Raw genomic sequence first — 27,539 nt, 5'->3', positions numbered from 1 at the left:
TTCTAAAATATTTATGGAAATTTACAAGGCTAAAGTAGTCCAGACAGTCTGGAAGAGCAAGAGAGGGAGATGTGTTTCTAGATATCAAGACTTATTATAGGAGAGGAGGGATAAATTGGGAGTTTGGGATTAACATATACACATTAACTGAATCACTTTGCAATACACCTGAAACTAACACAGCTTTGTAGATCAACTGTACTTCAATAAAAACAAACAAAAAAACAAGGATATATTGTATAGCACAGGGAATTACAGCCATCCTTGTAATAAATTTTAATGGAGTATAATCTGTAAAACTATTGAATCACTATGCTATATACATGAAACTAATATAATATTGTAAATCAACTATACTTTAATAAACAATTAATGTAGAAAAACTTATTATAAAGCTGCACTAATAAGATGACATGGTATTAGCATGGGGACAAATAACTAATCAGGGGAGCAGAAGAGAAGGGTCCAAAATAGAGAGACTCATGTATACATGGGCACTTCTTAGATTTCAAATCAAAGAGGAAGAGAGAGAATTTTCCATTTATAGAAAACAGAGTATCTATTTAAAAAAGAGAAAAGCAAGTGGACCACTTTCTCACACTGTACCACACGTACATCAATGTCTGGAGGCTTTTTACATATAAATTCAATTACACGTGGCTTGTGAGTGCCCAGAAGACAAAATTAAGAACAATGGATGAGGTCAGAGAGATGGATTTTGGCTCAGTCTAAGTGGGAAAACAATCACTTCAGCAGCATTAGCTGTCTTGGGAGGTTATGTCCATTACAGAAGATGTTAAAACACAATTGGATGACTGCTTCCACTGAAATTCTAGCTGAGATTCAAGCATCAGAAATGTCTAAGTTTCTAAGCAACCCTCTGTTGCTATAAATACCAAGAAGAGAGGGAACAATGTGAATTTCTTCAGCCTGGAGTAGCTGAAGAAATTTTATTGGCAAGTCAGAAGAATCTGAGAATAAGCCAAACGCTGGTGGTGCCTCTTCGCTTATTACACTTCAATGAGACAGAAGCACATTTTAAAAATGAATATCTCGGAAAGTCACGTACCATATTAGGAACAGTTTTAGAAATATTAAAGAAGGGCAGCATGACATGGTGAGCACCAAATTTGAATTCCTGCTCTGATCCCCCTAAATTGAAGCCTTAGGAACTTCACTGGTGGTCCAGTGGTTAAGACTCCATGCTTCCACTGCAGGGGGCATGGGTTGGATCCCTGGTCTGGGAACTAAGATCCCACATGCTGCACGGCCAAAAACAAACAAACAAAAAACCTCAACCTCCCCACCCCAAAATTAAAGCCTTACAAGTAATTTCATCTCTGAGCCTCAGTCTCCTCACGTGCGAAGCAAGGCAGTGATGTGTCCTGGCAAACTACAGTACAATAATGTTCAGATAAAAACCTCATGGCAATGTGGAAAATTAAATACCTCCCTCTGAATCAACATTAAATCAAAACAAATCCTTAGTTTCATAAGATGCCCAGCTGTTGTTATGTGAAATCTCTCCAAGAGCCAACATAAGGGATTTTTATTTAGCAACTTCTCAAAATTGGTATTATCCTCTGTGGTAAGGTATTACTGAGTTACAAAATGAGCAGAACATTACAGAAAGAATAGTTGCTATCTCTGCTGGTGGGCTTCAATATGTGAGTACAGTACATCATATACAGATATAAACATAGACACATACAAATTCCCACAGGATTACATTCATTCTCTTAAATGAATATGTTACTTTATTGACTAGTTATTTGATCCAGGGAGAGACGGCATGCTGGCAATCACTACTTCTTTAAATGGAATGATTTCTTTTCATAGTCCAGCATTTAAAATCTCCCCAGGGACTTCCTTGGTGGCACAGTGGTTAAGAATCCGCCTGCCAATGCAGGGGACATGGGTTCGATCCCTGGTCCAGGAAGATCCCACGTGCCGAGGAGCAGCTAAGCCCGTGCGCCACAACTACTGAGCCTGCACTCTAGAGCCTGCCAGGCATAACTACTGAAGCCCGTGCACCTAGAGCCCGTGCTCCGCAACAAGAGAAGCCACCACAATGAGAAGCCCGTGCACCACAACGAAAAGTAGCCTCCACTCACCACAACTAGAGAAAGCCCACACGCAGCAACGAAGACCTAACGCAGCCAAAAATTTTAAAAATAAAAATAAAATAATTAAAAAAAATTCTTTCAGCCTCTAAAAAATAAAACAAAAAACTCTCCAAATAGTAGCTCCGTAAGCTATTAATAGGTATTTCCCAGAAAAGCAGCATCTGTGGTTAAATATGCCTGGAAATGATTGATTGAACAAAATTAAAACTTTTTTTGTAGGATGTTTTGCAAATTTAGTATATTGATGTTCAGTCAATCTCCAAGAGAAGGAGGTAATATGTAGCATATCTCTTGTTCATTGTTAAAGGAGCCTATCATGAAGTGTATTAGTTGTCTAGTGTGGGTATCATGGTGGGTATCTAGTGCTGTGTAACAAACAGTCCCAAAACGTAGTTGCTTTAAAAAAGCATTTATTCTCTCACAGTCAGGGGTCAAGCATGGCTTAACTAGGTCCTCTGGTTCAGGGTCTCTCACAACCCAAGTGTCAGCTGGGGCTTTTGTCATCCCAAAGCTGAACTGGGGAAGGATCCACTTCCAAGCTCGGGTAGAGGGTTGTCACACGATTCAGTTCCTCACAGACTGAGGAGAAAGGGCCTCAGTTCCTTGCAGGCTGGAGGCTCCCCTCCCAGGTGGGCTTTTCCACAGCTTAGCTCACAAAACGGCAGCTGGCTTCCACTCAGGTAAGCAAGCGAGAGGGCAAGAGAGGGCAGGCAAGATGGAAGCTAGAGTCTGTAACAAAATCTCAGAAGTGATATACCATTGCTTTTTGATTCGTCAGAGCAGGGGTCAGCAAACACGGCCAGCAGGCCATATTTGGCCCAATGCCCATTTTTGTAAATAGTTTTATTGAAAGACAGCTAATCATATTTATTTACATATTGCCTGCGGTTGCTTTTCAGTACAACAGCAGAATTGAGTAATTGGGAAAGAAACCACATGGCTCACAGAGCAAAAAATATTTCCTACCTGGCCCTTTACAGAAAAAGTTTGGCAAACCCTGCATTAGAAACAAGTCTAGCCTCCACTTGAGGGGAGGAGATTCAAAAGGCCATGAATACCAGGAAGCTGGGGTCGTTGGGAGTCATTTTAGAAGCTGCCTACCTTGTAGTGCCTGCCAACAGGTAGGGACTTGGCAAGTAGTTGCTGAGTGAATAAATGAATAATTGTTCACATCCACCAATTTTCTAAATTCAAGGGCTGAAAGAAAAGTTACTAGCCAAGAAAAAGCCAAATTCCTTCACCGATTATTAGGATTTGACAACTGCATCACAACTGTAACAACTTATCAACTTGTGTGATCTTCTTATTAGTAATTTCCATCATTATGTCAAGTGAGTTAGATGGCAAAATAAGCTTAGGATTGAATTCATATGTAGATCGGACAGATTATTCCTTCACAACATCAGCAAATTGGAAGAAAGCGTACGTATTTGAGATGAGAATTCACTCTGGGGGCAAGAATATTTATTGTGAATTATGTTTACAATCGGACAGCTACAGTATCTTCTAATACCAAGAGAGACTCAAAACCTAAATGTACAAAATCAAATTCTCATCCATTGTTTTCATCTCTTCTCCATGTGCTTTCTCCAAAAGCCAAAATACTGTACCACAAAGTTCTTCCTTGATCATTTAGGATCTCTCTTGTTCTAGTACAAAGTAGCGAGTCATTCTTGGAAGAGGAAATGCCCCGCTGCTGCTGCTTTGCTTACAGCCTAGTTTTCCACTGAATTGAAACTCCAGTGTGGGTGACACAAACTGGAGAACTATTTCTTACCTCACTCTGTAAAACAAGGGCTCTAAATATTTCTAAAGTTTGGTGCAAAAAGGGAATAAAATAGGAGACCCCAATCTGTGGTTTTTCTCATGTTACTGGATCCAACAAACATATTAAGTAACTAAATCAAAGTGGGGAGGGGGACATGGAATAAAGGCTATGTTTAACATCCTACATTTTTTTGAGTAGCTACTCTGACTGGCACAGTGCTAGTAAGTCTCTTTCCCATACACGAGCTCATTTATTTCTCACATTCATCCTGGGAGTTTGATTACAGATGAAAAGAACAGGGTAAAGAAAATATTCCAAGGTCACACAGGTAGTAACTGGTATCAAGTTTAAAGGTTATACTGGATTTTTCCTAACATGTGAGTGTAACTTGAATTGGATGTATGACTGGTATGGGTTAATTTGGAAATATACTTTCTATCCCATGACTTATTATTCTTTATAACTGACATATCAACGAGAAACTCAGCAATCCACACTTGCACCTCCATGCTTAGGGAGAAGAAGGCGGGTGGGGGGTGGCGGGTGGTACCTGTTGTGTGACAACCAAAGCCAGGTTAAGGGGTGAGAGGGCTGGACAGCTGCCAGTCCATACAGAGAGCTAATCATCACTGGGATAAATCAAAACCCTGTTGTCATTAACTGTGTTTCCACAGGTGATTGGTTACACAGCTGGAGAAATGTAAATTACTCGGGTCCTACTCCACTGTGCAAGACACTGACTTGGAGTGGAAACTGGAAACAAAACATTGTTCCCTGGCACAGAGGTACCTACATTTGAGTACTTTGGCAATTCACATTGCAAGTCGTACAATGATTCATTTATTTTCTAAAAGTTAATCCTTTAAATATGCCTCCTCAGAGTTTGTGTGGTTCTAAAGATTGCAGAAAAGAACTGGTATACAGGAAAAGTGAGTGTGATTTGTGAAAAAATAGAAATGAAAGATAATTCCAGTTAAGTAAAATGTCCTATATTCGGGGCATGTAAAAACATGCCATTTTGAACATAAACTGGTATATAATTTTTATTAAATGCACAAATAAATAATGAAAGTAATAGCATGTTTTGAGGCACAGGAGGAGTTTTGTGGCCAAAACTGGACATAATCAAATGCTGGATTTGCTCACAGATATAGAAGTTTAAAGCTATAACATAAAAATTATAACAAGAAGTGACTGTACTATTTAAATTCATTCAAGAAGAATAATCAATTATTGTTGTTCTAAAACTTCCAAGTTCCAACCCCTACTTTCTTTCACGTAAATAATGGTTTTTAGAGCACAATTTTTGAGGTTCCTATGATGCACAAATGTCAAGACGGGCCTGAAAACAATTACACAGGTTGTGCTGCACTTGAATGCGTGTGTTGTTAGGATATTCTGTTCTGATACATGGCGAGGCTGATTAATAAGCAGAGCATGGGTCCTTTTAAAAAGATAAAATATAAGTATCACGATTTTAACTAAGGTTTGATCTTATTGATCTATATATGACTATAACCCTATTCATCAAATCTTAGCATATTAACTATTCAGAGCTATAGTTCTAACCACTTACTGTATTCGCAGTAGATTCTTTGTATTTCTCTTTCACTACCTGCCCCCCCGATCCCTCTCACTCCCCCCCGCCTCGTGACCCCACTTTTCGATCCGGAGGAAGAGGGTGAGAACTGCCCGAAGGAGGGAGGGAGTCGCTGTGAGCCAGCTCAGAATCCTATGAAGATCAGTGTTTTCCAAACTTCTCAGTAACTCAGTGACTTCATCCCTATCTCAAATGCGTGCTCTGCAGGAGATAAGAGTTTACTGGCCACAGCCCAATTCAAACCTGACCCTAGGCAGGGACAGTGGTGTTTCTCCCAAACGCCACTTCAGTGCTGTGGTTCTCCAAGGTCACCGAGGGGGAGCCCAGCGAGGGCGCTGCTTTGGGTCTTCCCGAGGCTGCACCGGGAACTAAACCGCCCGGGAGCTGGGCCCCCATGGCCCCAAGAAAAAGCTGTGCAGCCCGGAAGGCAAGCGCTTTACCTCCGGGAGGTGGCGGAGAGTCGCGGCTCCGAGCGTCTGCCTCCTCTTTGGACCGCATGGAGCTGCAAGAGCAGGACCCCGGACGCAGCCTGAGGGGGAGGGGCGGGGCCGGCAGCCTGCCGTCTCCATAGAGACCGACCACATGGCCCCGCCCTCCCCCCCCCCCCCCAGCTCCCGGCACCAGCACCCACACAGGGTTCCAGAGCGGCTGGAGGGACCACGTGACCGACGCCGCCTTCCCAGCTGGAAGGCCCAGAGGCCGGGCGGACCAAGCCCCGAGCGCCAGTGCCTGCTGGCCAACGCCCCCTCCTTAAGGGCTGCACTGGATTCCGGCCCGGCCCGGGCGGCGTTCCCGTTTCTTTGTCACCCTTCAGGGAGTCTGCGGTGGGATCCCGGACCTCACTGTAGTTCCAGAAGCCCCTGAAGACACGGAGCAGTGGGGCCAGACCCCGACAGGAGACTTGGATACAGAAACCAACGTTTGCTTTCTCTCAAAGAAAGCCAGCAATTTTAAGGCTGTGTGATGGAAAAGGTGGGGTTTCTTATCTTCAGCAAATCCTCATAAAATTTTAATACTTATTGCCAATTTTCACATTATACAGGAGGTACCAAAGCCAAAGCAACATCCTTCTTAATTAATTTCTAATGGTTCTGGTCAAAATGCCTTTAAGTATTTATTGTGAAGCCTGGAAGTTTTTTTCATTTATATGTAGATGAATAGTTACCACCAAGGAAAGATGTTCACAACATGAAAAGCAGGTTAGAAAACCATATGAATATTACTACCTAATTTTTGTAAATAAACGTTTGTCTAAGAAGTCTGGAAGTATGTAAACAAATGTTAAATGGTTTGCTCCCGTAGTACTTTAAAAAAATCAATTAAAAAAATTCTACAATAAATATGCAACATCTATATAAATAATAAATTTTATTCTGATCCAGGCACCTCATTTTTTTCCCCTGTTGCCTTTAACATGTTTTAGTTGTGTGAAAGGATACAAATTAGATAAACTAAAAATTTGTTACCTGGGACCCACATGGGGTTCACGGACACAAAGGACAAATGAACCAGCTGAATAAACAAGGTCAGTCTGCTGCTCTGTCACTAAGCCACAGGAAACAGCTTTTGCTTTACTCTATGTCAGGACCCATCCAAGAAAAACACGTCAATTGGCAAAGTTTCCTTTTGCTCTGTCAGACCCTAGAATGCTTTTTCCCTTGGAATCCCTATTTGCTCAATCCAACAAAGCAGTTTTGAAGGTTACATTTAATGTTCTGGTGATTTTCTCAGTTTTAAAAGGGGTATTAAAAGGACTGATTAGATAAACTGATCAAAACTCTTGGAACGCAGAATGCCAAAAATTACTGAAATTGAGACTTTTAAACAATATTGTTCAATGGGTCCCCACCCTCCCCATCTCCCATTAGGTGCTTGTTTCTGTGGCCTGGAAACAAGGAGGAAGAAGCATGGACCTATTCTACAAGGTGAAGGCAAGTGAGCTATAAATGAATAAACAGTATGTGGTATATCCATACAATGGAATGGGATTTGGCCAGGAAAAGAAGTATTGATAACATGCTACGACATGGATGAAACTTGAAACCTTGAAAACATTATACTAAGTAAAAGAAGCCAGTTACAAAAGCCATGTATTGTATGATTCCATTGATAGAAAATGTTCAGAATTGGCAAATCCGTAGAAACAGAAAATAGATTACTGTTGTCAAGGGCTGAGGGCTTCGGGAGCTAGGGAGTGACTGCTAATGAGTTTCTTTCTGAGGTGATGAAAATGTCCTAGAATTAAATTATGATGAGGGATGCACAACTCTGTGAATCTATAAACTGCTGAATTATATACTTTAGAAAAGGTAAATTCTATGGCATATGAATTATTTCAATAAAGCTATTTAAAAACTAATGTTAATGTTCAGCTGTTTGCTGAACATTACTGGTGTCAGCTATTGTGCTAAGTATCTTATATGTACTTTTTTACTTCTTCATAACAACCACTACAAGCTGGTCATTAACCTCATTTTCTAGATTAAAAATTAAAATTAAAATAGCAACTGAGTAAACACACATGAACCCAAAGCTAATGGGCAGAATGCGCATTCAAATCAAGGTCTAAGCAAGGTCAAAGACCATATGCTCTTTTCATTATGCCAATATTTAAATGTGCATAAGTTGCAAGATTTGCAAGAAAGCTACAGAACCTCAATTTTTTAAATACAGTTTACCTTTGAGGACTGAGCCCTTGTATTCCCAGATTGAAGACTGCAGGTTTCTCCAAAACAGAGAGAGAGACTAATTTAAAACAATCACTTTATTAAAAATAGCAAATTTCACAAATACTCATTTAACATTTTGTTGTCACTGGCCACTGGAAAACACACCGGGCGTGTGTACTGATTATCTAACGTAAACTGAAGCTGGGCTCCCACAAAAAGCCTGGGCATCATCAACTTATGATCAACGGTGGAATAAGTTTGGTGAGCTCAGGAAGGATAAATTGTTCGGCCCCATCAACAACATTTAGCACAGTGCATTTCAAGTATAACCCGTAAGGCAACAATATAAAGCATAGCAGCAAAAGCTCTGTATGACATTTCCTGTTATGCCTTCCACAAGGCCGGGGCCTCCAGTTATGGTGAATTATGGCAAGTCGAGTTCACTGAAAGCAGCATGTGAAAGCAGTCGCCGCACTTGCACTTTAATTAATTCCTTATTGTGGAAGATGATTCTGCTACTGGATTCAGCTAGAAGAGTAAAGAATGCTGCTTTTCTTCAAACCACGAGAAAGCGACTGCGTTTCATTTTAGCCGGCAGAAGTATTTGGAACATCTTGTGCATCTGCCAAATGGAGTTTCTGTCTGGATTCATCAGTTAAGAAGATTCTCATTCTCTAATGAGTACTTCTTTTAAGTTTCTGGAAATTACATTCAAGAGCTAAGAGACAGAGGTAATGAAAAAAGAAGTATGTTTAAAGGGAAAGTGCCTATGCTGCTATTGAGAAACTTGGATGTGGTAAGACAATCTTTAAATGGAGTAAAGTAATTTTACTATGTCTAGAATTTGAAGATTTAAAAACAAATCACTGATTCAAGACTATGTTCCAGGACTTCCCTGGTGGCGCCGTGATTAAGAGTCCACCTGCCAATGCAGGGAACACAGGTTCAATCTCTGGCCCGGGAAGATCTCACATGCCATGGAGCAACTGAGCCTGCTCTCTAGAGCCCGTGAGCCACAACTACTGAGGCCCACATGCCTAGAGCCTGTATTCCACAACTACTGAGCCCACGCGCTGCAACTACTGAAGCCCGCACGCCTGGAGCCTGTGCTCCGCAACGAGAAGCTACCATAATGAAAAGGCCATGCACCACAACGAAGAGTAGCCCCTACTCGCTGCAACTAGAGAAAGCCCACGCGCAGCAACGAAGACCCAACGCAGCCAAAAAAAGAAAAAATAAAAATAAAAAATAGGGCTTAAAAAAAAGAAAAAAGACTATGTTCCAGGTTCTAATAGAGCACAGAATTATTTTAATGCAGCAAGAATCATTTTCATGGTAAGAAGCTGATTAGAGGCAAATATGAAAACTTACTGGATTAACGAAATTCACTTGAAAAGACAACACCACTTCATTTCCTTGGGAAAATAATTTCTTTGTGAAAGTCCAAGAGAATGAAATAAAATCGTCATAGCTCTAAAACCTTTCCTATAATCCTCTGAATTATTCTTCAAGAAAACTGGAAATAGAATAAAATTCCTGCATAGTTTATTCCATTCCCTTCTCATCACTGCCTTTCATTTTCCTCTTTCATATATATGATCCACTTGCCACCTGTTTTTCAAGAGTCAATTCAAGACTCAACAATGATCTGGATATACTGAGGACAACTAAATGCTAGGAATACGTGTACAGCAGACGTTTGCAAAAATGTACAGACATGAACTGTGCCGTCAGAGACATATCTTGTTCAATTGGAAGGTTGAGATTTAACACATATCAACAGATAATGAAACAACACAGAATGCTAGTTTGGGGTACAAACAAAATGCTTTATGGAAGTGGTCAGCTTGAGTGTTATTTGATAAGGAGAAGGGGGAGGCCAGAGCAAATCTAGGTAGAAAGTACAACCTGAACTAAGGCATTAAGGTGAGCATGAACTTGGGCATCCAGAGAGCCAACTTGGTGGGAATGAAAAATAATGAAAACTATAACAGGATGAATATGCTGTGATCAAATTACTGAGAACCTTTTAAAAATCTGACATAGTAAAAACTTCGTAAGAAACAAGAATGGCAAGATGAAAGTGATGTTTTAGGAAGAATAACTCAGTGGCGATGTCTAAAGTCTACAGCAGTACTGTCCAATAGAAATATAATGTAAGCCACAGACATAGTTTTAAAAATATTTTACTTATACTCATAATCATGAAATTATCATTTCAACATGTAATCATAAAAATATTGAGATAGTTTACATCTTTTCATTCTAAATCTTTGAAATCAGGTGTGCACGTTATACTTAAAGCACATGTCAATCCATGTTGCCGACACTTCGTGTGCTCAGTAGTTACTTGGCTAGTGGCTGCCATATTGGACAGTGCAGCTCTAGGGTTTCTAGAGAACAGAAATTTGCAAGATTGTGGAATCAGGTGATGAGGGCAGAGAATGAAGGAAGAATACAAAACAGAACTGATAACACCTGACAACTAACTGTAATTAAGAGACAGCAAATAATTTCCTGTCCCTGTCCAGGCTAAAGGCAGATAGTGCCAGGACTGATTAGCAATGTCTGCTATAGTCACAGAAGGGATTTTTAAACAATCTTGAAGATTAAAATAATAGGGGCACTTGAGAAAACCATAATTCAAAAAGAGACATGTACCACAATGTTCACTGCAGCACTATTTACAATAGTCAGGACATGGAAGCAACCTAAGTGTCCATCAACAGATGAGTGGATAAAGAAGATGTGGCACATATATACAATGGAATATTACTCAGCCATAAAAAGAAACGAAATTGAGTTATTTGAGGTGAGGTGGATGGACCTAGAGTCTGTCAATACAGAGTGAAGTAAGTCAGAAAGAGAAAAACAAATACCGTATGCTAACACACATATATGGAGTCTAAAAAAAAAAAAGGTTCTGATGAGCCTAGGGGCAGGAGAGGAATAAAGACGCAGACATAGAGAATGGACTTGAGGACACAGGGATGGGGAAGGGTAAGCTGGGACGAAGTGAGAGAGTGGCATGGACATATATACACTACCAAATGTAAAATAGCTAGCTAGTGGGAAGCAGCTGCATCGCACAGGGAGATCATCTCAGTGCTTTGTGTCTACCTAGAGGGGTGGGATAGGGAGGGTGGGAGGGAGGCGCAAGAGGGAGGAGATATGGGGATGTATGTGTATGTATAACTGATTCACTTTGTTATAAAGCAGAAACTAACACAACATTGTAAAGCAATTACACTCCAATAAAGATGTTTAAAAAATAAAAATTATAGGGGCACTGATGACAGAGAGGAAAATTAGGAGGGGAAAGTATGAATACGGAAAGAACATTTATTACAGATGAGGAAACTAGGGTTGCTAGGCTTTGCTCAAGGTTACACAGCTGCTTACCAAGACCTGAGACCAAGCGATTCAAAGGCCATGCGCTTGCAGTCTACCACCACGGCCTGCTGAACCGTTGGGGCTGAAGTGAGGAAAGCGGGAGACAAATGAGTCTAAATGTTCAACAGAAACTCAGATAAGAGGAGAGGAGTTATGTCATAAGCAGAGAGAGAATATAAAGCATAGAATATAATGTAAAACAAATACAAAGAAAAAAAAGAACCGGGAACTACTCCTAAGAAAAGCCTCCTAATTAACTCCTATCTTACCCCCATATTACACTCTTTCTTGGCAGTGGTATCTTACATTAATATCTCCTACAGTTTATGTGGCTTCTCAAAACTGTATTTTCTTCATCTGTAAAATGGGGAGTATAACACCACCTACTTCCAAGAGTAGGACCAAATGAGATAATGCGTGTAAAACACTTCATATAATGCTTGGCAAATAGTAGGTATTCAATAAAGGTGAGATATTAATTACTATTACTGGATTTGTATATATCTTCCTATTTCTTCATTGTTTTTACTGCACAATTCAGCAGTTAGTATCAGTATATGTTATTGCAATAAGAGTGATTTTTTAAAATATCTTTTCTATATAGTTTGGAAATTTTTATATACACATGATTACATGTAGCAGTTACCCCGTATTAAAGACGATACTCAGAAATGTTAAACAATCTACCCAAATTTACATTAGCAAAACATGGAACCAAATTTCGAAAATCAAATCTCTTAACTCTACAACCAGTATCCTTTCCAGTATCTCACTATTTGGTTCAAAGAGATGTCTTACCACTAAAATTATTTTACAGGCAGGATCATTGTTTTGTTGTTCTTATATATCTCACATTGTGCCTATCAGTATGTTCAAAAATACATTTTAAAAATTTCTTGAAATAATTGCTCTAAATTGAAATGTCAAAACATGAATATTTTACATGTGCCTTTGTGATTTCCTTTAAGTTAATCCTATAATACACTTTAATGCATCTAAAATATTCTAGTTCTAATAGTAAATTTAAAGTACTGTGTTATGTCTGCTATCCCACTTCCATTTAGCTTAAGAATCTAAGATTCAAAATAATGTATACGGCAACTAGCCTAATTCTTAATTCTCTTGATTAAAACATTTTAAAAATTTGTCTTAAAAACCCAGAAACCATACAGAGCAAAGCACAAACCATAGAAAAACAAAATTTCAGCATACAAAACAACTGGGAAATTCCATTTAGAAACTAAAGGGAAAGATGGCCCCAGTAAATAGCAGTAGGTTTCTTCACTTGATTGGGACTATTCACCAAAAATTATAATCTGTGAACTTTTCACTGTTGATGTTAAGCAAAGGATACATGGAAGAATTCAATTCTTCTAGCTGTAACACAAAGTAACAAATTTAATTTTTATAAGATAACTATCATAGATAATTGTTAACCATACATTATTAAAGACATTATTTCGCATTTAAGCTTTCTTTAAACAAAAAAGTATTAAAGAAAAAACTTTCTAAAAATTTCCAGACTGGGAAATTCACTTATGCAAAATAATAATAAAGTAGCTTTAGTATTTATGAAATAAGAATATAAGAGAATTAAAACCATATGATAAAAACTGAAGTTTTATAAGGATTCTTAAAACCATGCTTAATTATAATCATCTCTAATAATAGATTTTTTTTTAAAAAGCTGCCATTTTAATGATCAAAATCTTTAAAAACTTTATGAATTACAAAAACGATTTTATGTGATATTCAGTTTTTAGTATGACGTAGAATTAACCACCCCTATTTTACAGAGAGAAAAATCTGAGTTACAAAAACATTAAATTGCCCAAAGTTATACAGCTCTATGTAGACCCTGGACTAAACAAAGGCTCTCTGGTTTCAAATTCAGTTTTCAGCATACCACAATCACAATTAAAAGTATAGGTTTGAGGGCTTCCCTGGTGGCGCAGTGGTTGAGAGTCTGCCTGCCGATGCAGGGGACACGGGTTCATGCCCCGGGCCGGGAGGATCCCACATGATGCGGAGCGGCTGGGCCCATGAGCCATGGCTGCTGAGCCTACGCATCCGGAGCCTGTGCTCCGCAACTGGAGAGGCCACGACAGTGACAGGCCCGCATACCGCAAAAAAAAAAAAAAAAAAAGAATCCTATATGGTGTTACTGGTTGAATTGTATCCTCCCAAAATTCATGTTTTAGTCCTAACCCTTAATACTTCATAACATGACTATATTTGGAGACAGGTTCTTAAAAGAGGGAATTAAGTTAAAATGAGGTCATTAAGATGGGCCCTAATCCAGTATGACTAGTGTCCTTACAAAAAGAGGAAATTTGGACATAGGGACCCACACAGAAAGGAAGAATGCCATGTGAACATGAAGATAGTTTTCAACAAGCCAAGGAGAGAGACCTCAGAAGAAACCAACTCTGCTGACACCTTGGTCTCCAGCTCTCAGCCTCCAGAACTGTGAGAAAATTAATTTCTGTTGCTTAAGCCACCCAGTCTGTGGTACTTTGTTACAGCAACCTTTGCAAGCAAAAACACATGGCAACCTGCTAAATTACCATAAACACCAAACACACTATAAGTAACTACCACCTGAGTAAATAAGGCAAAATGCATTAATCATGCCAGGATCTTTTGACCTACTATCTTCTATATCTTAAGATCTTTTATATGTACAGAAGCAAATATTTTCCTTTTAGATTTGCCAATATCCCAGAAAATGTGCTTAGATGTAAATATAAGGATATATTGGATCCCAATATATCCTTGGATATATTGCTTTCAAAAAAGAGTATGAAGTCCAACATGGATAAAACTTGAAAACATTACACTAAGTGAAAGAATCCAGACATAAAAAGCCACGTATTTTATGCTTTTCATTTATATGAAATGTCCAGAATAGGCAGATCTATAGAGACTGAAAATAGATTGGCAGTTGCTGGGGGATGGGGGAGGAGAGCACTGAGAGGTACAGGATTTCTTTTTGGAGTGATGAAAATGTTCTGATATTAGATGTGGTGATGTCTGCACAACATTGTGAATATACTAAAAATCACTGAATTTATACTTTAAAATGGTTAAAATGGTGAATTTTATCTCAATAAAAATTTTGATTAAGAAAAGAGTAAAGAAAGAGGACTGTACTCACATCAGACAGAAGCCTATCCAGATTGGAGTCACTGGCTGCTTTTCTCTTATCCTCAGGAAGTTCCTCTAGCTCCCCATAGAGCTCCAAATTCAAGCGAGCTAATTTCTCCTGCATTCCCCGAACATGTTCCATCTGTTCAATGGAACATTCATTTCCTGGGGGAACATTCCAGAACATTAATAAAGATTAGGATAGGTCAAACTAACTGTCTTGAGGAGAAACTTCTAAAGTCAAGGTGCTTAAAAGAAATTGGTTTTCCTTCTTTTGTAAATTACATTAATGACTGCATATTTTCTGTGTAAAATTATAAATCAAATCTCCAACCAGGAACACAACAATCTAAAAAATAATCATGGGCATTAAAAAATGATATAGAAAAAAAATTTAAGAATGAAAGAACCCTTTAGGTAAAAAAAATTTTTTCAATAGTAATATATAGAGGGGTGTTAACACCATCTATTCACGTCCTAGTTGACAACTGCCATTAAAACTGAGTAACCCAGGGGCTTCCCTGGTGGCACAGTGGTTGGGAGTCTGCCTGCCGATTCAGGGGACGCGGGTTCGTGCCCCGGTCCGGGAGGATCCCACATGCTGCGGAGTGGCTGGGCCTGTGGGCCCGTGGGCCCGTGGGCCCGTAGGCCGTGGCCGCTGGGCCTGCGCATCTGGAGCCTGTGCTCCGTTATGGGATAGGCCACAGCAGTGAGAGGCCTGCATACTGCAAAATAAACAACAACTTAGTAACCCAACATTTTATAATGATCTGAGTGAAACTAAGAGTCCTATAAGGACTTCAACCATGAATCATTCTGCCAACCAACCGTGTACTCCTCCTTTAAGAAATATAAGTGAAAATATTAATAAAGTGTGAAGAATGTAATGAAGCATGAGAACCACAATGTATACACAGTAGAGAAAGACAACTTATTGCTAAAGGATAGGTCTTGCGTTGTTTATTGACTAGACTCCTCTGAGGTAGCATTATCTGCCCAGATCAACTGATGTATATACGTGAAATATTACATATTTTCATTCCGTTTCAGTACAGCCTCTCCAAATTCTTGATACTATCATTTTCCCCTCCCCAAACCTTTGATTTTTCTCAAAGGCATAATATAGCTCAGCTAAAGTTGAAGTATGTATCTTGAATAAATATGAATTAATGTAAATTATACTATCTTTTCCTCTAGCCAGCTTTATAACATCTTCATAAATTGACTATATTACATTATGTTAAGGACTACTAATAATTTTAAAGCTAGTTACAGCTCTTTCAAAATCATCCTTTCTTCATAGTAAAATATCTCATATTTCCTCTATTTTAATGATGTTTTTCAACAGTTAGCAACCTGGAAGGTCAAGTGGAAGAACTACCTCAAGAGATATATATGTGTGTGTGTGTGTGTGTGTGTGTGTGTGTGTGTGTGTGTGTGTGTGTGTGTGTGTATACATATAAAGATGTACATATATTATATAGACAGAGGAAAACAATATAGAGTAAAAATATAAAGAGGTAGAAATCACAAGGAACAAGAGAAGAGAGTCAGGGGATGGACCCAGGTGACCTAACATGAGAACAACAGAATCTCCAAAAGGATAAAAAGGAACAGATGGAGGAGAAATAAATGACCAATAGAAAAAAATGTTCCTTGAGATGAAAGATGAGTTGGCAGATATGAAGGGCTCACTGATTTCCAGGCAGGGATGATACGGTCCTAAGCATATTCTGGTAAAGGCTTAAACTTTAAAGATAAAGAAGAATATCTTTCAAGCATTGAGATTGAAAAAAGTTACTTGGTAAGAAAGAATCCAGGGACTTCCCTGGTGGTCCAGTGGTAAAGAATCCGCCTTACAATGCAGGGGATGCGGGTTCAATCCCTGGTCAGGGAACTAAGATTCCACATGTCGTGGGGCTGCTAAGCCCACACGCCACAGCTACCGAGCTTGCATGCCTCAATTAGAGAGCCTGCGTGTTGCAAAACTACAGAGCCCATGCCCTCGGGAACCCGCACGCCACAACTACAGAGCCCACGTGCCCTGGAGCCTGCACACCACAACTAGAGAGAGAAAACCCGCATGCCAGAACTAGAGAGAAGCCCGTGCACCACAACGAAGAGCCCCTGTGCCGCAATAGAAGATGCCGCATGCTGCAACTAAGACCTGACTCAGCCAAAAATAAAATAAAATAAATAATAAATAAATCTTTTTAAAAAAAAAGAAAGAAAGAATCCAACTGGCAATCAACTTCTCATCTGCAATGCTTATATATAGCAAACCATCGAATAACAGAGACTTCAATCCAAGAATACAAAGTCACTTAAAAGTTAGGGCAGGAAGGGTGTTGGGGAGAAAAGTGAAGAAGTAAAATTGATCCAGAGATTATATCTCAAGGGTGGGAGAGAAGAGAGGGGAGAGGGAAGTGAAAGTATTCTAAAGATGCCACCTTACCGGGATGGAGTAAAGCAAGGAGGAAGGGATGTCATAAAACATCTTTGTGAAATAAATAACGTGTTTTAATGTCTTCTTTTCAAATAATAGTATAACCATGACTGGAAACCCAGAGACTATAAGAAAAAATAGACATATTTGAGTATACAAAAATTTAAAACTTTTATAAGGTGATGTATACCATAAAATCCACACTAATGTTGCTTAAAATATAGAGACACACTAATGTTGCTTAAAAAAATAAAAACAAAAGAGGTCAGAGGGTTAGTACCTAAAATATGCAAAGGGCTCTTAGTAAATAAAAACAAAAGGATAAATAACCAAATAAAAAACTGGGTAAAGGTCCTAAAAAAGAGCAATCCAACCGCTTAACAAACATTCATGGCTATTCAAACTCAACAGTAATAAAAAAAACTCTTTACACCAACAGGCTGGCAAAAATGAAAAAGCTGGTCATACCTATTAGCTGGTGGGAATTCAGGGAAAAGAGTTGTTTCATAAATTGCTAATGAAAACTAAAAGTGCAGTAGCTTTTCTGAAAAGCAATCTGGATACTTTTATTAATATTAAAATTACCTCTATGCTTTGACCCAGTAATCCCACTCATGGGAATCCATCCCAAAGAAATCAAAACAGCCACATAAGGATATATGTAAAATGATGTTCACTACACCACTGAGTTTAGCGGCTCCAAACTGGAGACGAAGTAAATGCCCTTCAACAGAGAAATGGCTGAATAAACCAGGGTATATTCACAACTTGAAAATTATGTAGCCATTTAAAAAAAGAATGAATTAGAGCTATACCAGGTGACTCAGAGAGATTGTCATCAGGTATTGTTATTTTATTTATTTATTTATTTTTTGCGGTACGCGGGCCTCTCACTGTTGTGGCCTCTCCCGCTGCGGAGCACGGGCTCTGGACGTGCAGGCTCAGCAGCCATGGCTCACGGGCCCAGTCGCTCCACGGCATGTGGGATCTTCCTGGACCGGGGCACGAACCCATGTCCCCTGCATCGGCAGGCAGACTCTCAACCACTGCGCCACCAGGGAAGCCCCATCAGGTATTGTTTAGTGAGCAAAGCAAGACACCGAAAAGTGTATATAAGATACTATTTGTAGAAAACAATGAAAAGAAAAATCTGTGTGTGTGTGTCTGTGTGTGTGTGTGTGTGTGTGTGTGTGTGTCACACAGTTAACTGGTTGGGGCTGGGGGGAGGCGGAGGCAGTAGAGGGCGTAAGGGAAGGGGTAGGGAAGCCAAGTAAAAGAGCTGGGGAGGGAAAGACAAGCACTTAAAAACACAATATTTATGTTGATGACATTTATGCTTTTGTGTGAGATTCCATATGTGTGCATTCAATAAGTTTTAGATTGCTTTTTAAAAATGCAGGGAAATAATTTTTATCATCAGAAAAAGCTTATAAAGTGAGCTGGAAGCTGAACATGAAATATCTGACCATACACTTTGTGAACTCATATACAAAAATACCTATTCAGAGTTTTATTGGGACGATCAGTTAACTGTTCTTACATCTTCATCAAGCCAGATTCTTTAATATTCGAAAGTCAGGCATTGTGAGCAAGAAACAAGTTTAGGCTTGAAAGGGTAAAGAAAAATGATCTTGAGTCTTTCTAAAACTGAAACACTAAATCTAAAATATTTCAGTTGACAGAGAATGTCCCTTTTGTTTGTCACACTTTCAAGATACTTAGTCCCTCAACAGCAATCCTACTTTAACAGTTCAACTAACTCTCTCTTTTTAAAAAACTTTTTCCCTGAAATCTTACAAGACAAATTATATCCCATGACAAATGAAATCTAGGTTGATTGCGTTTTATGCCTCTGGACTGTTGTTGTTTTTTTTTAAATAAAAGAAAATGACACTTCAAAAAGGAATTGCAAAATACATGCAGAAAATATGATGCAAACATCTTGAGAAGAAAAAGAGTAGAGAGAAACAGCTATGGATTACCGAATGCTTGGAGTTTTCCAGAGTGGAAGTCATTCAAAAGGCTGAGGAGCCCCCTCTCCATCTCCTGGACATCGGAGACGTCGGTGAGGAAGGAGTGCTGGATCGGGGTTGACTGAGCGCCTTTGCCTTCTCCACCCTGAGGTTTGGTCTTTTCTTTCATCACTCTGTAAAAAGGGTGCAATAAAAAATTAATTGCCTATAATTACCTTTAAAGAGAGATATTTTTTCAGGCTGTTCTAGATTAAGGAAAAAACAAGACATCTGAATAAAATCAATACTAAATAAAAACAGCCATTTCAAGGAACAGGCTATGAAAATCTCAAACAAATGTATAAAATACAACTACTAAGGTATATAAAGAGTTTGAGTAATGTACTTTTACTCTATGGTAATTCCTTGGACTGCAAAAAAAACTGAAGAGAGAATTAGTAAGTCTTTTTACTAGCCTGTGTTTCATATTTCACTTCTCCGTAAACATATTCTGCCTTCCCATCTAACTTTATCCTAGCTGTTCCCTCAACTATGGGCTGTCCAACAAGTGGTTCTGGGGCCCCTACTCTGTAGCTGACATGGTGCCAGACACTGAGTATATGAATGCGTGCAGGCCATCAGTGACTGCACTGAACCACGCCCAGTCTAAGGAGAAAGACAGACAGAAATTCACAATCAACATGTGATGGAGCGCTAGAACCTGTTGGTCACACCCATAGAGCTGTCTCTAATCTCTCCTCCTCCACTGCCACTGTCCTATACCTGACCCAACTACTCCAGCAGCTTCCCAGCTGGTCTCCCGGCCTCTACGTCTCTGAGCCCACAGAGCAGTCAAGTCAATTTTTAAAAAGTAAAGTCAGATCACATAATTTACTTAATGCAAAGCTTTCAGTAGTCAGATAACCTGAAGAAATTCTATCCTCTCTTGAATGTCAATGCTCTACACATTCTGAATCTCTTTTGCTTCCTAGAAATCCCTTCTCTCGTCTCCTTGCAGCTAATCCTCTGCCCACGTTAGCATCCTTGCCAGGCTACCTCCCACACATGCTTCAAGTCTCAGTTTAAATGTGATCTGCTCAGGAAGGCCCTTTCCGAACCCCTAGACTAGGCTAGTTCTCATTACACACGTCTAGCATATGCCAGGCTCTCAAACTCTGGAGTGATGGTGCTATACATACTGTGATATGGGAGCAGAGAGAAAGAACAGTCTACTCAACCTAAGGGTAGCAGAGAAAACTTCCTAAAGGTGATATGTGAGTGAAGGCTTAAAGACTAGGAGTGAACCAGGCAAAAATGGGAGAGGGGGTTGTGTGTTACTTTTATAACCCCGACACGTGCTATAGATCCTGACGTAACACATATATTCAGGACTCAGTTAATTTCTACATAACATAGCATGAAGACCTCTTCCCCACAAGTGCACTCGCCACAATGTGGGTAAGACGAATAGGGTGTACGGGGGGCTGTGAGTGTGTGGGCAAAGGTGGCAAGACTAATTAATTCCCGTGAAAAGAAATCAACTTAGAACACATAGGCCGTTGACACTAGGTCACTAACAGTTCTTCACAAAACGGGATTTGTAATTTTACATACATGGTATTAGACTTACCATCACTATCTAGTATCTTGCTACTCAAAGTGCTGTCCAAGACCTGTACCATCAGTATTACCTGTGAGCTTATCAGAAATGCTTAGCTGAAGCCCCATCCCGAACTAACTGATTCAGAATCTACATTTTAAAAACATTCCCAGGAGATCCATATTCACATTAAAATCTGAGATAAACTACTATGGACTATAAGGTTTCAGTATAGCAAATTTTTTTTTTCCAAATTGGAAGCTTTATCCAAGTAAGTGTTTTGCATCAGTTCATCACTTAACAACCTTCTCAGAAAAGAAAATAAAAATCTGTTTCTTCTTACTTCGGTGTTTTTGATCATGTCACGCTGTCTCACTTTATGTTAAAATAATTCAATTAAAAAGCACTCACTGAAATTATACTATGTGCAAAGCCCCACTCTGAATACTGTCTGGCACACAAGACCCAGCCCTCAGGAAGCCCACATTCTAGAAGAGGGTAGAGAAATAAAGGTGCAATGTACAAAAGACAATGAGATACAAATAAACTGATGCAAAAATTTGGAAAAAGGAATGATTTCCTTTCAAATCTCTTGGCTTTCTTTCCTCATCAACCATAACCATATTCAAAATCTGATTCTAAATTAAACTCCTCCAGGAGGAAAACCCCTTTCCAATCTGATAATATATTAAAAAGAAGCCCTTATAACTTTTGTTTTTCATTTAGTCCTTATTGGAATGTTCTTTTCCAAGGGTCTCTGGCTATGTCCCTTTCGTTTCCTCAAAGACAGTGTGAGATCATCACCAGCAATCTTGTCTTTTGTGTTAATCCAGTGGCTACAAAGTGCTACAAGCATTACTTCCTTAACTAACTCTCATGATGAGCTTGCAGTTAGAAGCTTATTTAATCATAATTATCTAGAGGATTGAGATTATGAAATGCTTTTTCTCTTAAGATATTATCCTGCTTTCCAAATATCTAACCCTACAAAATACTCATATATGCAGCAATAATAGGTAACATTTAAACTTGCCCCTTTTCCTTTAAAGCCTTAAGACAAATATTAATATGTTCACTAAATATTAATACTGATACTTCTAGGTGGTAGGATTTTAGTATTCTTCTGTTTCTTCTTTGAATTTTTCCTGTGTTTAAATATTTACAATAAATATAAATCACTTCTATTAAAACAGTGAACTCATTCTTTAAAAAAAAAATAAAACTACCAAAGCACAAACATTCAGCTTAAAAAAAAAACAACCACCAGATATGTCTTTTCCATTTCTGGGTAACTCATCAACTTTGTCTGCAAGTTTTCTTGCTCTGTATTTTTTTTTAAATATTTATTTATTTGGTTGCATTGGGTCTTGGTTGCGGCTCGAGGGCTCCTTACTTGCGGCATGCAGATTCCTTAGTTACGGCAGGCAGGCTCCTTAGTTGCAGCACGCGTGTGGGATACAGTTCCCGGACTAGGGATCGAACCCGGGCCCCCTGCATTGCGAGCACAGAGTCTTAACCACTGTGCCACCTGGGAAGTCCCTGCTTTGTATATTTTAATACGAGACAGAGTAAGAGCCTTAAAGCCAATCATTCATTCTGCATTTTCTAATCTCTATACACTGTAACCTTCAAAAATTTTTTTTCTAAATCACATGTAATATGTGCCTCAAAAGTCAAACCAAGAGGAAAAACATGTTGTAAGGATTAGTGGATTTAGTATTTACTTTATAGCATTTTGCTGTGATAATGTGAAAGAAGAGAATTCACCTTTTTAACTTTGGTCGCTGTGAAGTTGACTGTGATGCAGGATTTGAAAACCCCGTGCTTTTACTAACTGGAATGGCATTTTTTTTGGCATTAACACCCTGAGTAGAGTGGGCACTAAAAGACTTAGGACTCCTCCTCTTCACTTTGCGCTCCTCCATTGTTTTAAGTTCCTTACTGCACCAAGGCCAGCTTCTTATAACCTAAGGAAATACAGCAAAATTATACATATATGCTATAATACGCCAAAATGAAAGGGCTTCAAAGACCCACTTCACGGGCTGTAAGAGGATCAAGAATTTCAGAGGTCATTAAAGAAAGTTAGAACAAGGATTCTTAAGCTTAGTTTACTGTATTATGTACACAGAATCCCTAACCAAAACTGCCTGTTAGACAAAAAATTTTTTCACTGTTTATTAATTCATCCCACAAAAATTTACTCTCTTCTACATGTCAGGCACTATTTGGGGCATTGGGGAGACAGTACTGAACAAGACAAAGTCCCTGCCCTCAATGTTCCCTACATTCTTATGGAAGGGGAACAACATATAAACACTAAACACATCATCCAGCCTGACTCAAGCTTTATGTGCCCCTTAGGTCTCCCTTCTAAAATGTATTATTTGAAAAACCACCTAGATACAAACAGATATATAATTGACATGGGTACCTGTATTTTAATTAGCAACTAGAAACCTTATTTCAACTACCAAGTAGAAATTCAGTTGCTGCCTAGAGTTAATACTGATTCTAGTTCCTTGATCAAATGAAGTTCTGTAAAATTAAACTTGTTCCCTCACAATTTTAAATTTACTTTCTCTACCTAGTTCCAATGAAACATGAAACTTTATTATATATGTTTAGTTTTGTCAATGTCAAAAAAGTTACACTATGAAGTTACAGTTGGTCCTTCCATAGAGAATATGTGTAAAACCTTCTATTTATTCAGTACTTTCCCTTTATGTATTAACCAGCTTTATTTCTCTAACAGCCACCCATCTAAAAATATCCTTCCACATTTCCTTTTTATTTATGCATAATATTAAATTCTTCCTAAATATATTGTTTCATGCATCATAAGATGAGAAATTTATATGGCTATTCTTCTCATCAGATTGTAAAGTGCACTAGGACTGTTAGGTCTTTTATTGTATGTTGTGTTGAATTTAATCATTCTATGACCATTCAAAAAGTCTCAAATCCACTGATGTCACTCCTCAAGTAATTATTTGAGAATTTTAATGAAAATAGATTTTTTTGGGCTACTGTCTGGACTCCGAGCTACTAGCACTGTTATTTAAACCATTGAGCTCAGTTGGCTCAGGCTGACTCCAGACAATCATAACTGGAGCTAAACCTCCAAAGGACCAAAGGCTGTAAAGGAGAGGCTCTATTGCCCAGTCTCTAATCCCAGATAACGAACGTAAATCCGCTTAAATCTTGGCTAACAATTTTTCCTTTAAGAAGCATTTTAAGTAACAGAACAGACATTTTGGGGTTGTTTCAGCATGCAACACAAATTAAATGTTTAAAAAATAACTGAATAGAGAAGATGGGATATCAGTTCTCGAAAGAGGCAAGGGTCCGTATAAATTTATGATACACATAAACACACTGGTTTTCGAATTTAATTATGCTTATACACAGTTGGTGACACAAGAATAATAATAATAAAAAAACCAGGAAACAATGCAAATAAACCAACAGTGGTCTAAACTATTGATAAGATGTTCTGAGGGGCCAGGGCTCGACAATTATGGTTTTTTGGTTAGATAACATCACTACTACAAGAGCACCGAAACCCTTCTTTTATACCAAGCAGCAAGGAACCATTCGGAGAAGACCTTCATAGACTACAGCTCGTAGTCTAACTCACACATTAGTTTGAGAGCCAGGAACCCACAGCCTCCAAGCCGGACCACTAGAAATTCCTCTTGACTTCACCTCATTGCCCTTCCCTCATCAGCCTTCACGGAGAACCTTCACTGCCCAAAATCCGGTAGCGACCAGAACCGGTGGTGGGAGGGGCCTACAGGGGGACATTGCGGGGGTGCCTTTGCTTCCACTTCATACCTGGGGAAGAAGGGGATCGGGGTCCTCTTCTTCAACCTGCAAGGACCCCGGGGCCTCTGAAGCCACCGCCGCAGCTGCAGCCGCCGATGCTACAGCTGCAGCTTGAGCCGGGGTCACATCCTGGAGCTCTCGCCTTCACAATGCCCTTTGTTTACGGAAGTGACGTAAGGAGGCGGAACCTCCGCTTACTAGCCGGGAGCCTCGCCTCTTCCTGTTCCACATGTGCGGCTCCCGTCTCCGGCTCTGGCATCGTATTGCTTCCCCTGTCCTGCATTCAACTGTAAGTTCGACGGGCATGGAAAGGAGGATACAGAACTGGCCTTTCATTTTGGGCTCAGTGGCCCAGAAACTGGGAGGGTCAGGAGGGGAGGTGGAGGCAAGAACCGGAAATGTAGTACCTTTTCCGGAAGCTGTCCCGCCCCCTCCGTGTCAGCTCCCACGCACTACAATTCCCAGCACGCTGTTCGAGCAAGCGTGGAGGCGGAACCAGATTGTCGCCATAGCAACTGTTCCGGATTGTTTCTGACGCCTCGCCTGGACTTTGCAAGGTAAAACGTTGGCTTGTAAGGCCGCGTAAAAAAAAGTGATTCTGTTTAGCAACCCCGAGGCTGAGCCCCTGAATGAAATGCTATAACTGCTGCTATAAGTAGCTACTGTTCAGGCACTTGACAGACGTCATCTCTAAGCCTCACTGTAATCTATGAATTAGGTGTTAGAATCCCCCTTTTAGAAATGAGGAAGTTGACACTCAGGCTGCGTCTCTCTGTCGCCAAGACAGTTCCTCCCTACCTTTACTCCCTCTGGAGAAGGAGTTGAGGATTGAGAGAGCTCGAACTCTCCTAAATGAGGGGAGAATCCATGTTTTATTCCCTCATCTGGGGAGCCTTCCCCGTTGGGGGTGGGAGATATTAGGTTCATAGACCTTTAGATTGAAGAGACTAGAAAGCACCATGTACTTCTCCCTCGTTTGCTAATAAGGAAACCGTATCTAGAGGTCGTATCAATGCCCGAGAGGCAGAGCACAGACGAATATAATTATCCTGGTTTCTAATATGGGATGTTCTACCGCCACCCCCTCCACTTTTTAAAATTCTGAAATGTTTTAAAAAGAAAAACAGAGTAAACTTTCGTGCACCCACTATCTAGAATTAACGGATGTTACGTTTTAGCATTTTATATTTTTAAATGAAGAAATATACCATTACAGATAAAGCGGGTGCTACCTATTCTCAGTGCCACTCTACTTCCCTTCTGAGGGGTAACTACGGTTTTAAATTTGATACGCATCTTGCTAATCTAGGTTCGTATACTTTCACTGTTACTATGTATTTGTAAACAATATATAGAATGACTTTGGGCTTTTGAAGTTTTACATGAATGCTTTATATTTTGTGTATTGATCTACAAGTTGACTTCTCACCCAAGTCTGTTTTTGAGATCTATCCACATTGATACAGATGGCTAGACTTCATGTGTCTTAATTATATAGTATTCTATCAAATAGGCTTGCCACAAACTGAGAATTCCCATAGTGATGGACGTTTAGGTTGTTTCCCATTTTTCACCGTTACAAACAATGCTGTAGGGGGCAATCTTCTCAATATCTTTTCTCAATGTCTCTTAACTCATCCCTGAATTGTCTTATCTGAATAAGCAGAACTCGCAAACTGGTGATTCACAGACTATTTTTATTTTTTTTTCAAGTTGGTTACTAACAGTTAAAAGCGAAGGAATTAAAAATGATGTCAGGGCTTCCCTGGTGGCACAGTGGATGAGAGTTCGCCTGCCAAAGGAGGGGACGCGGGTTCGTGCCCCGGTCCGGGAGGATCCCACATGCCGCGGGGCAGCTGGGCCCGCGAGCCATGGCCGCTGAGCCTGCGCGTTCGGAGCCCGTGCTCCGCAACGGGAGAGAGGCCACTACAGCTAGAGGCCCGCGTACCGCAAAAAAAAAAAAATGATGTCAGCTCATCCATTTGGCATCCCAGTAATAAATGGGAAGATCTGACCACACTAGGTCTGCACAACAGACTGGCAACAGTAGTTCAAGACCAAGAGCAGCTGCCCCCTTTAGATCAGTTCAGGTGGTCTCTATTTTTCTCTAAGACACAATGTGTTTAGTATCCCTCTGAGCCCTGTGGTATTTGCATTTGCAACATAATACAGTAATGAGATAGAGTCGTAGAGGTACTTTTATTTGAAATCTAGAGTTCTTGAAAGAAATCTTGTTCTTTGAGACGTACTAGATTTTCGTTTATACTGCAAAGATCCTTGCTTTGGATTGTTAAATGCACACCTTGTGTAAATTAATCAGATACTTTCTTCCTAAAGACAGTATGTATTTCCAGGATAGGAGCTGTGATCAACAAGACCACTCTCCTCACCCCCCACTAATGTACTCTATATAGCATATTTTCAAGACTTCCCTGGCAGTCCAGTGGTTAAGAATCTGCGCTTCCACTGCAGGGGGCACGGGTTGGATCCCTGGTCGGGGAAGATACCACATACTATGCAGTATGGCCAAAAAAAAAAAGACTAGCATATTTTCAAAAATATTATTTCTTATGGAAAATTTCAAACATATACCGAAGAAGACAGAATGGTATAATGAACCCCTAAGTATCCATCATCTAGCTGTTGACTCATGGCCAATCTTGTTTCACTTATGCCCCTCCCCTGACATTTTCTCCTGTTCAGTAATATTTACATTGAAGCAAATCCCAGATATCACTGAATCTGTAATATTTCAGTATGGATCTCTAAAAGACTTTTAAAAACTTTACCATAATATCACTATTATTCCTAACACAACACTAATTGCTTAATATTTTCAAATATGCAGTGTTCAAATTTCCAATAGCATCATAAGTGTCATAATTTTTTTTTTACATTTTATTAAATCAGGAATATTTTTCTGTGATGTCCTTAGGTGATGAATGGGTTTGGAAACCACTGTTGTACATCTTCATTTGTTGAGCTGCAAACTGGCAATGTCTTTCCCCTG

The 27,539-nt window shown here is 39.5% G+C and overlaps 2 protein-coding genes across 6 annotated transcripts in view; both read right to left on the bottom strand.

Annotated features, from left to right (window-relative positions):
• ECT2L (epithelial cell transforming 2 like) overlaps positions 1-8,145 on the bottom strand; it is a 74,831-nt gene extending 66,686 nt beyond the window's left edge. The window contains 1 exon segment of the mRNA XM_073789311.1: positions 5,935-8,145. The gene's annotated coding sequence lies outside the window, so the exon portion shown is untranslated.
• A 95-nt stretch (positions 8,146-8,240) lies between these two features.
• Positions 8,241-24,695, bottom strand: CCDC28A (coiled-coil domain containing 28A). Of its 5 annotated transcripts, none has more exons than XM_033867780.2 (6): positions 24,539-24,695; positions 22,469-22,668; positions 19,132-19,295; positions 14,714-14,868; positions 12,911-12,933; positions 8,241-8,805 (listed from the first exon to the last, which is right to left on the bottom strand). In XM_033867780.2, the coding sequence occupies exons 2-6, from the start codon at positions 22,624-22,626 to the stop codon at positions 8,751-8,753; spliced, it is 555 nt and encodes a 184-aa protein (XP_033723671.1). In that variant the 5' UTR covers positions 22,627-22,668; positions 24,539-24,695; the 3' UTR covers positions 8,241-8,750. The 5 variants fall into 5 exon arrangements, with proteins under 5 accessions (XP_033723671.1, XP_033723672.1, XP_033723670.1 ...); XM_033867779.2 differs by lacking the exon at positions 8,241-8,805 and adding an exon at positions 9,168-10,556; XM_033867781.2 differs by lacking the exon at positions 14,714-14,868.
• Between the last annotated feature and the right edge of the window lie 2,844 nt (positions 24,696-27,539).

The sequence above is a fragment of the Tursiops truncatus genome, chromosome 12 (genome assembly GCF_011762595.2).
Source record: "Tursiops truncatus isolate mTurTru1 chromosome 12, mTurTru1.mat.Y, whole genome shotgun sequence".
In the NCBI taxonomy this organism is placed as follows: Eukaryota; Metazoa; Chordata; class Mammalia; order Artiodactyla; family Delphinidae; genus Tursiops; species Tursiops truncatus.
The sequence above is the reverse complement of the archived record's forward strand: the minus strand, read 5'-3'. Positions and strand labels throughout refer to the sequence as shown.

Coding starts and splice junctions, on each gene's coding strand:
- CCDC28A (XM_033867779.2), bottom strand. CDS start 22,626: ATGGAGGAGCGCAAAGTGAAGAGGAGGAGTCCTAAGTCTTTTAGTGCC. Junction 12,934..14,713: donor TGGATAGGCTTCTGTCTGAT/GTGAGTACAGTC, acceptor TTTGTGTTACAG/CTAGAAGAATTGAATTCTTC. Junction 10,557..12,910: donor GAAGAATTGAATTCTTCCAT/GTATCCTTTGCT, acceptor TCTGTTCTCTAG/AAACCCTAGAGCTGCACTGT.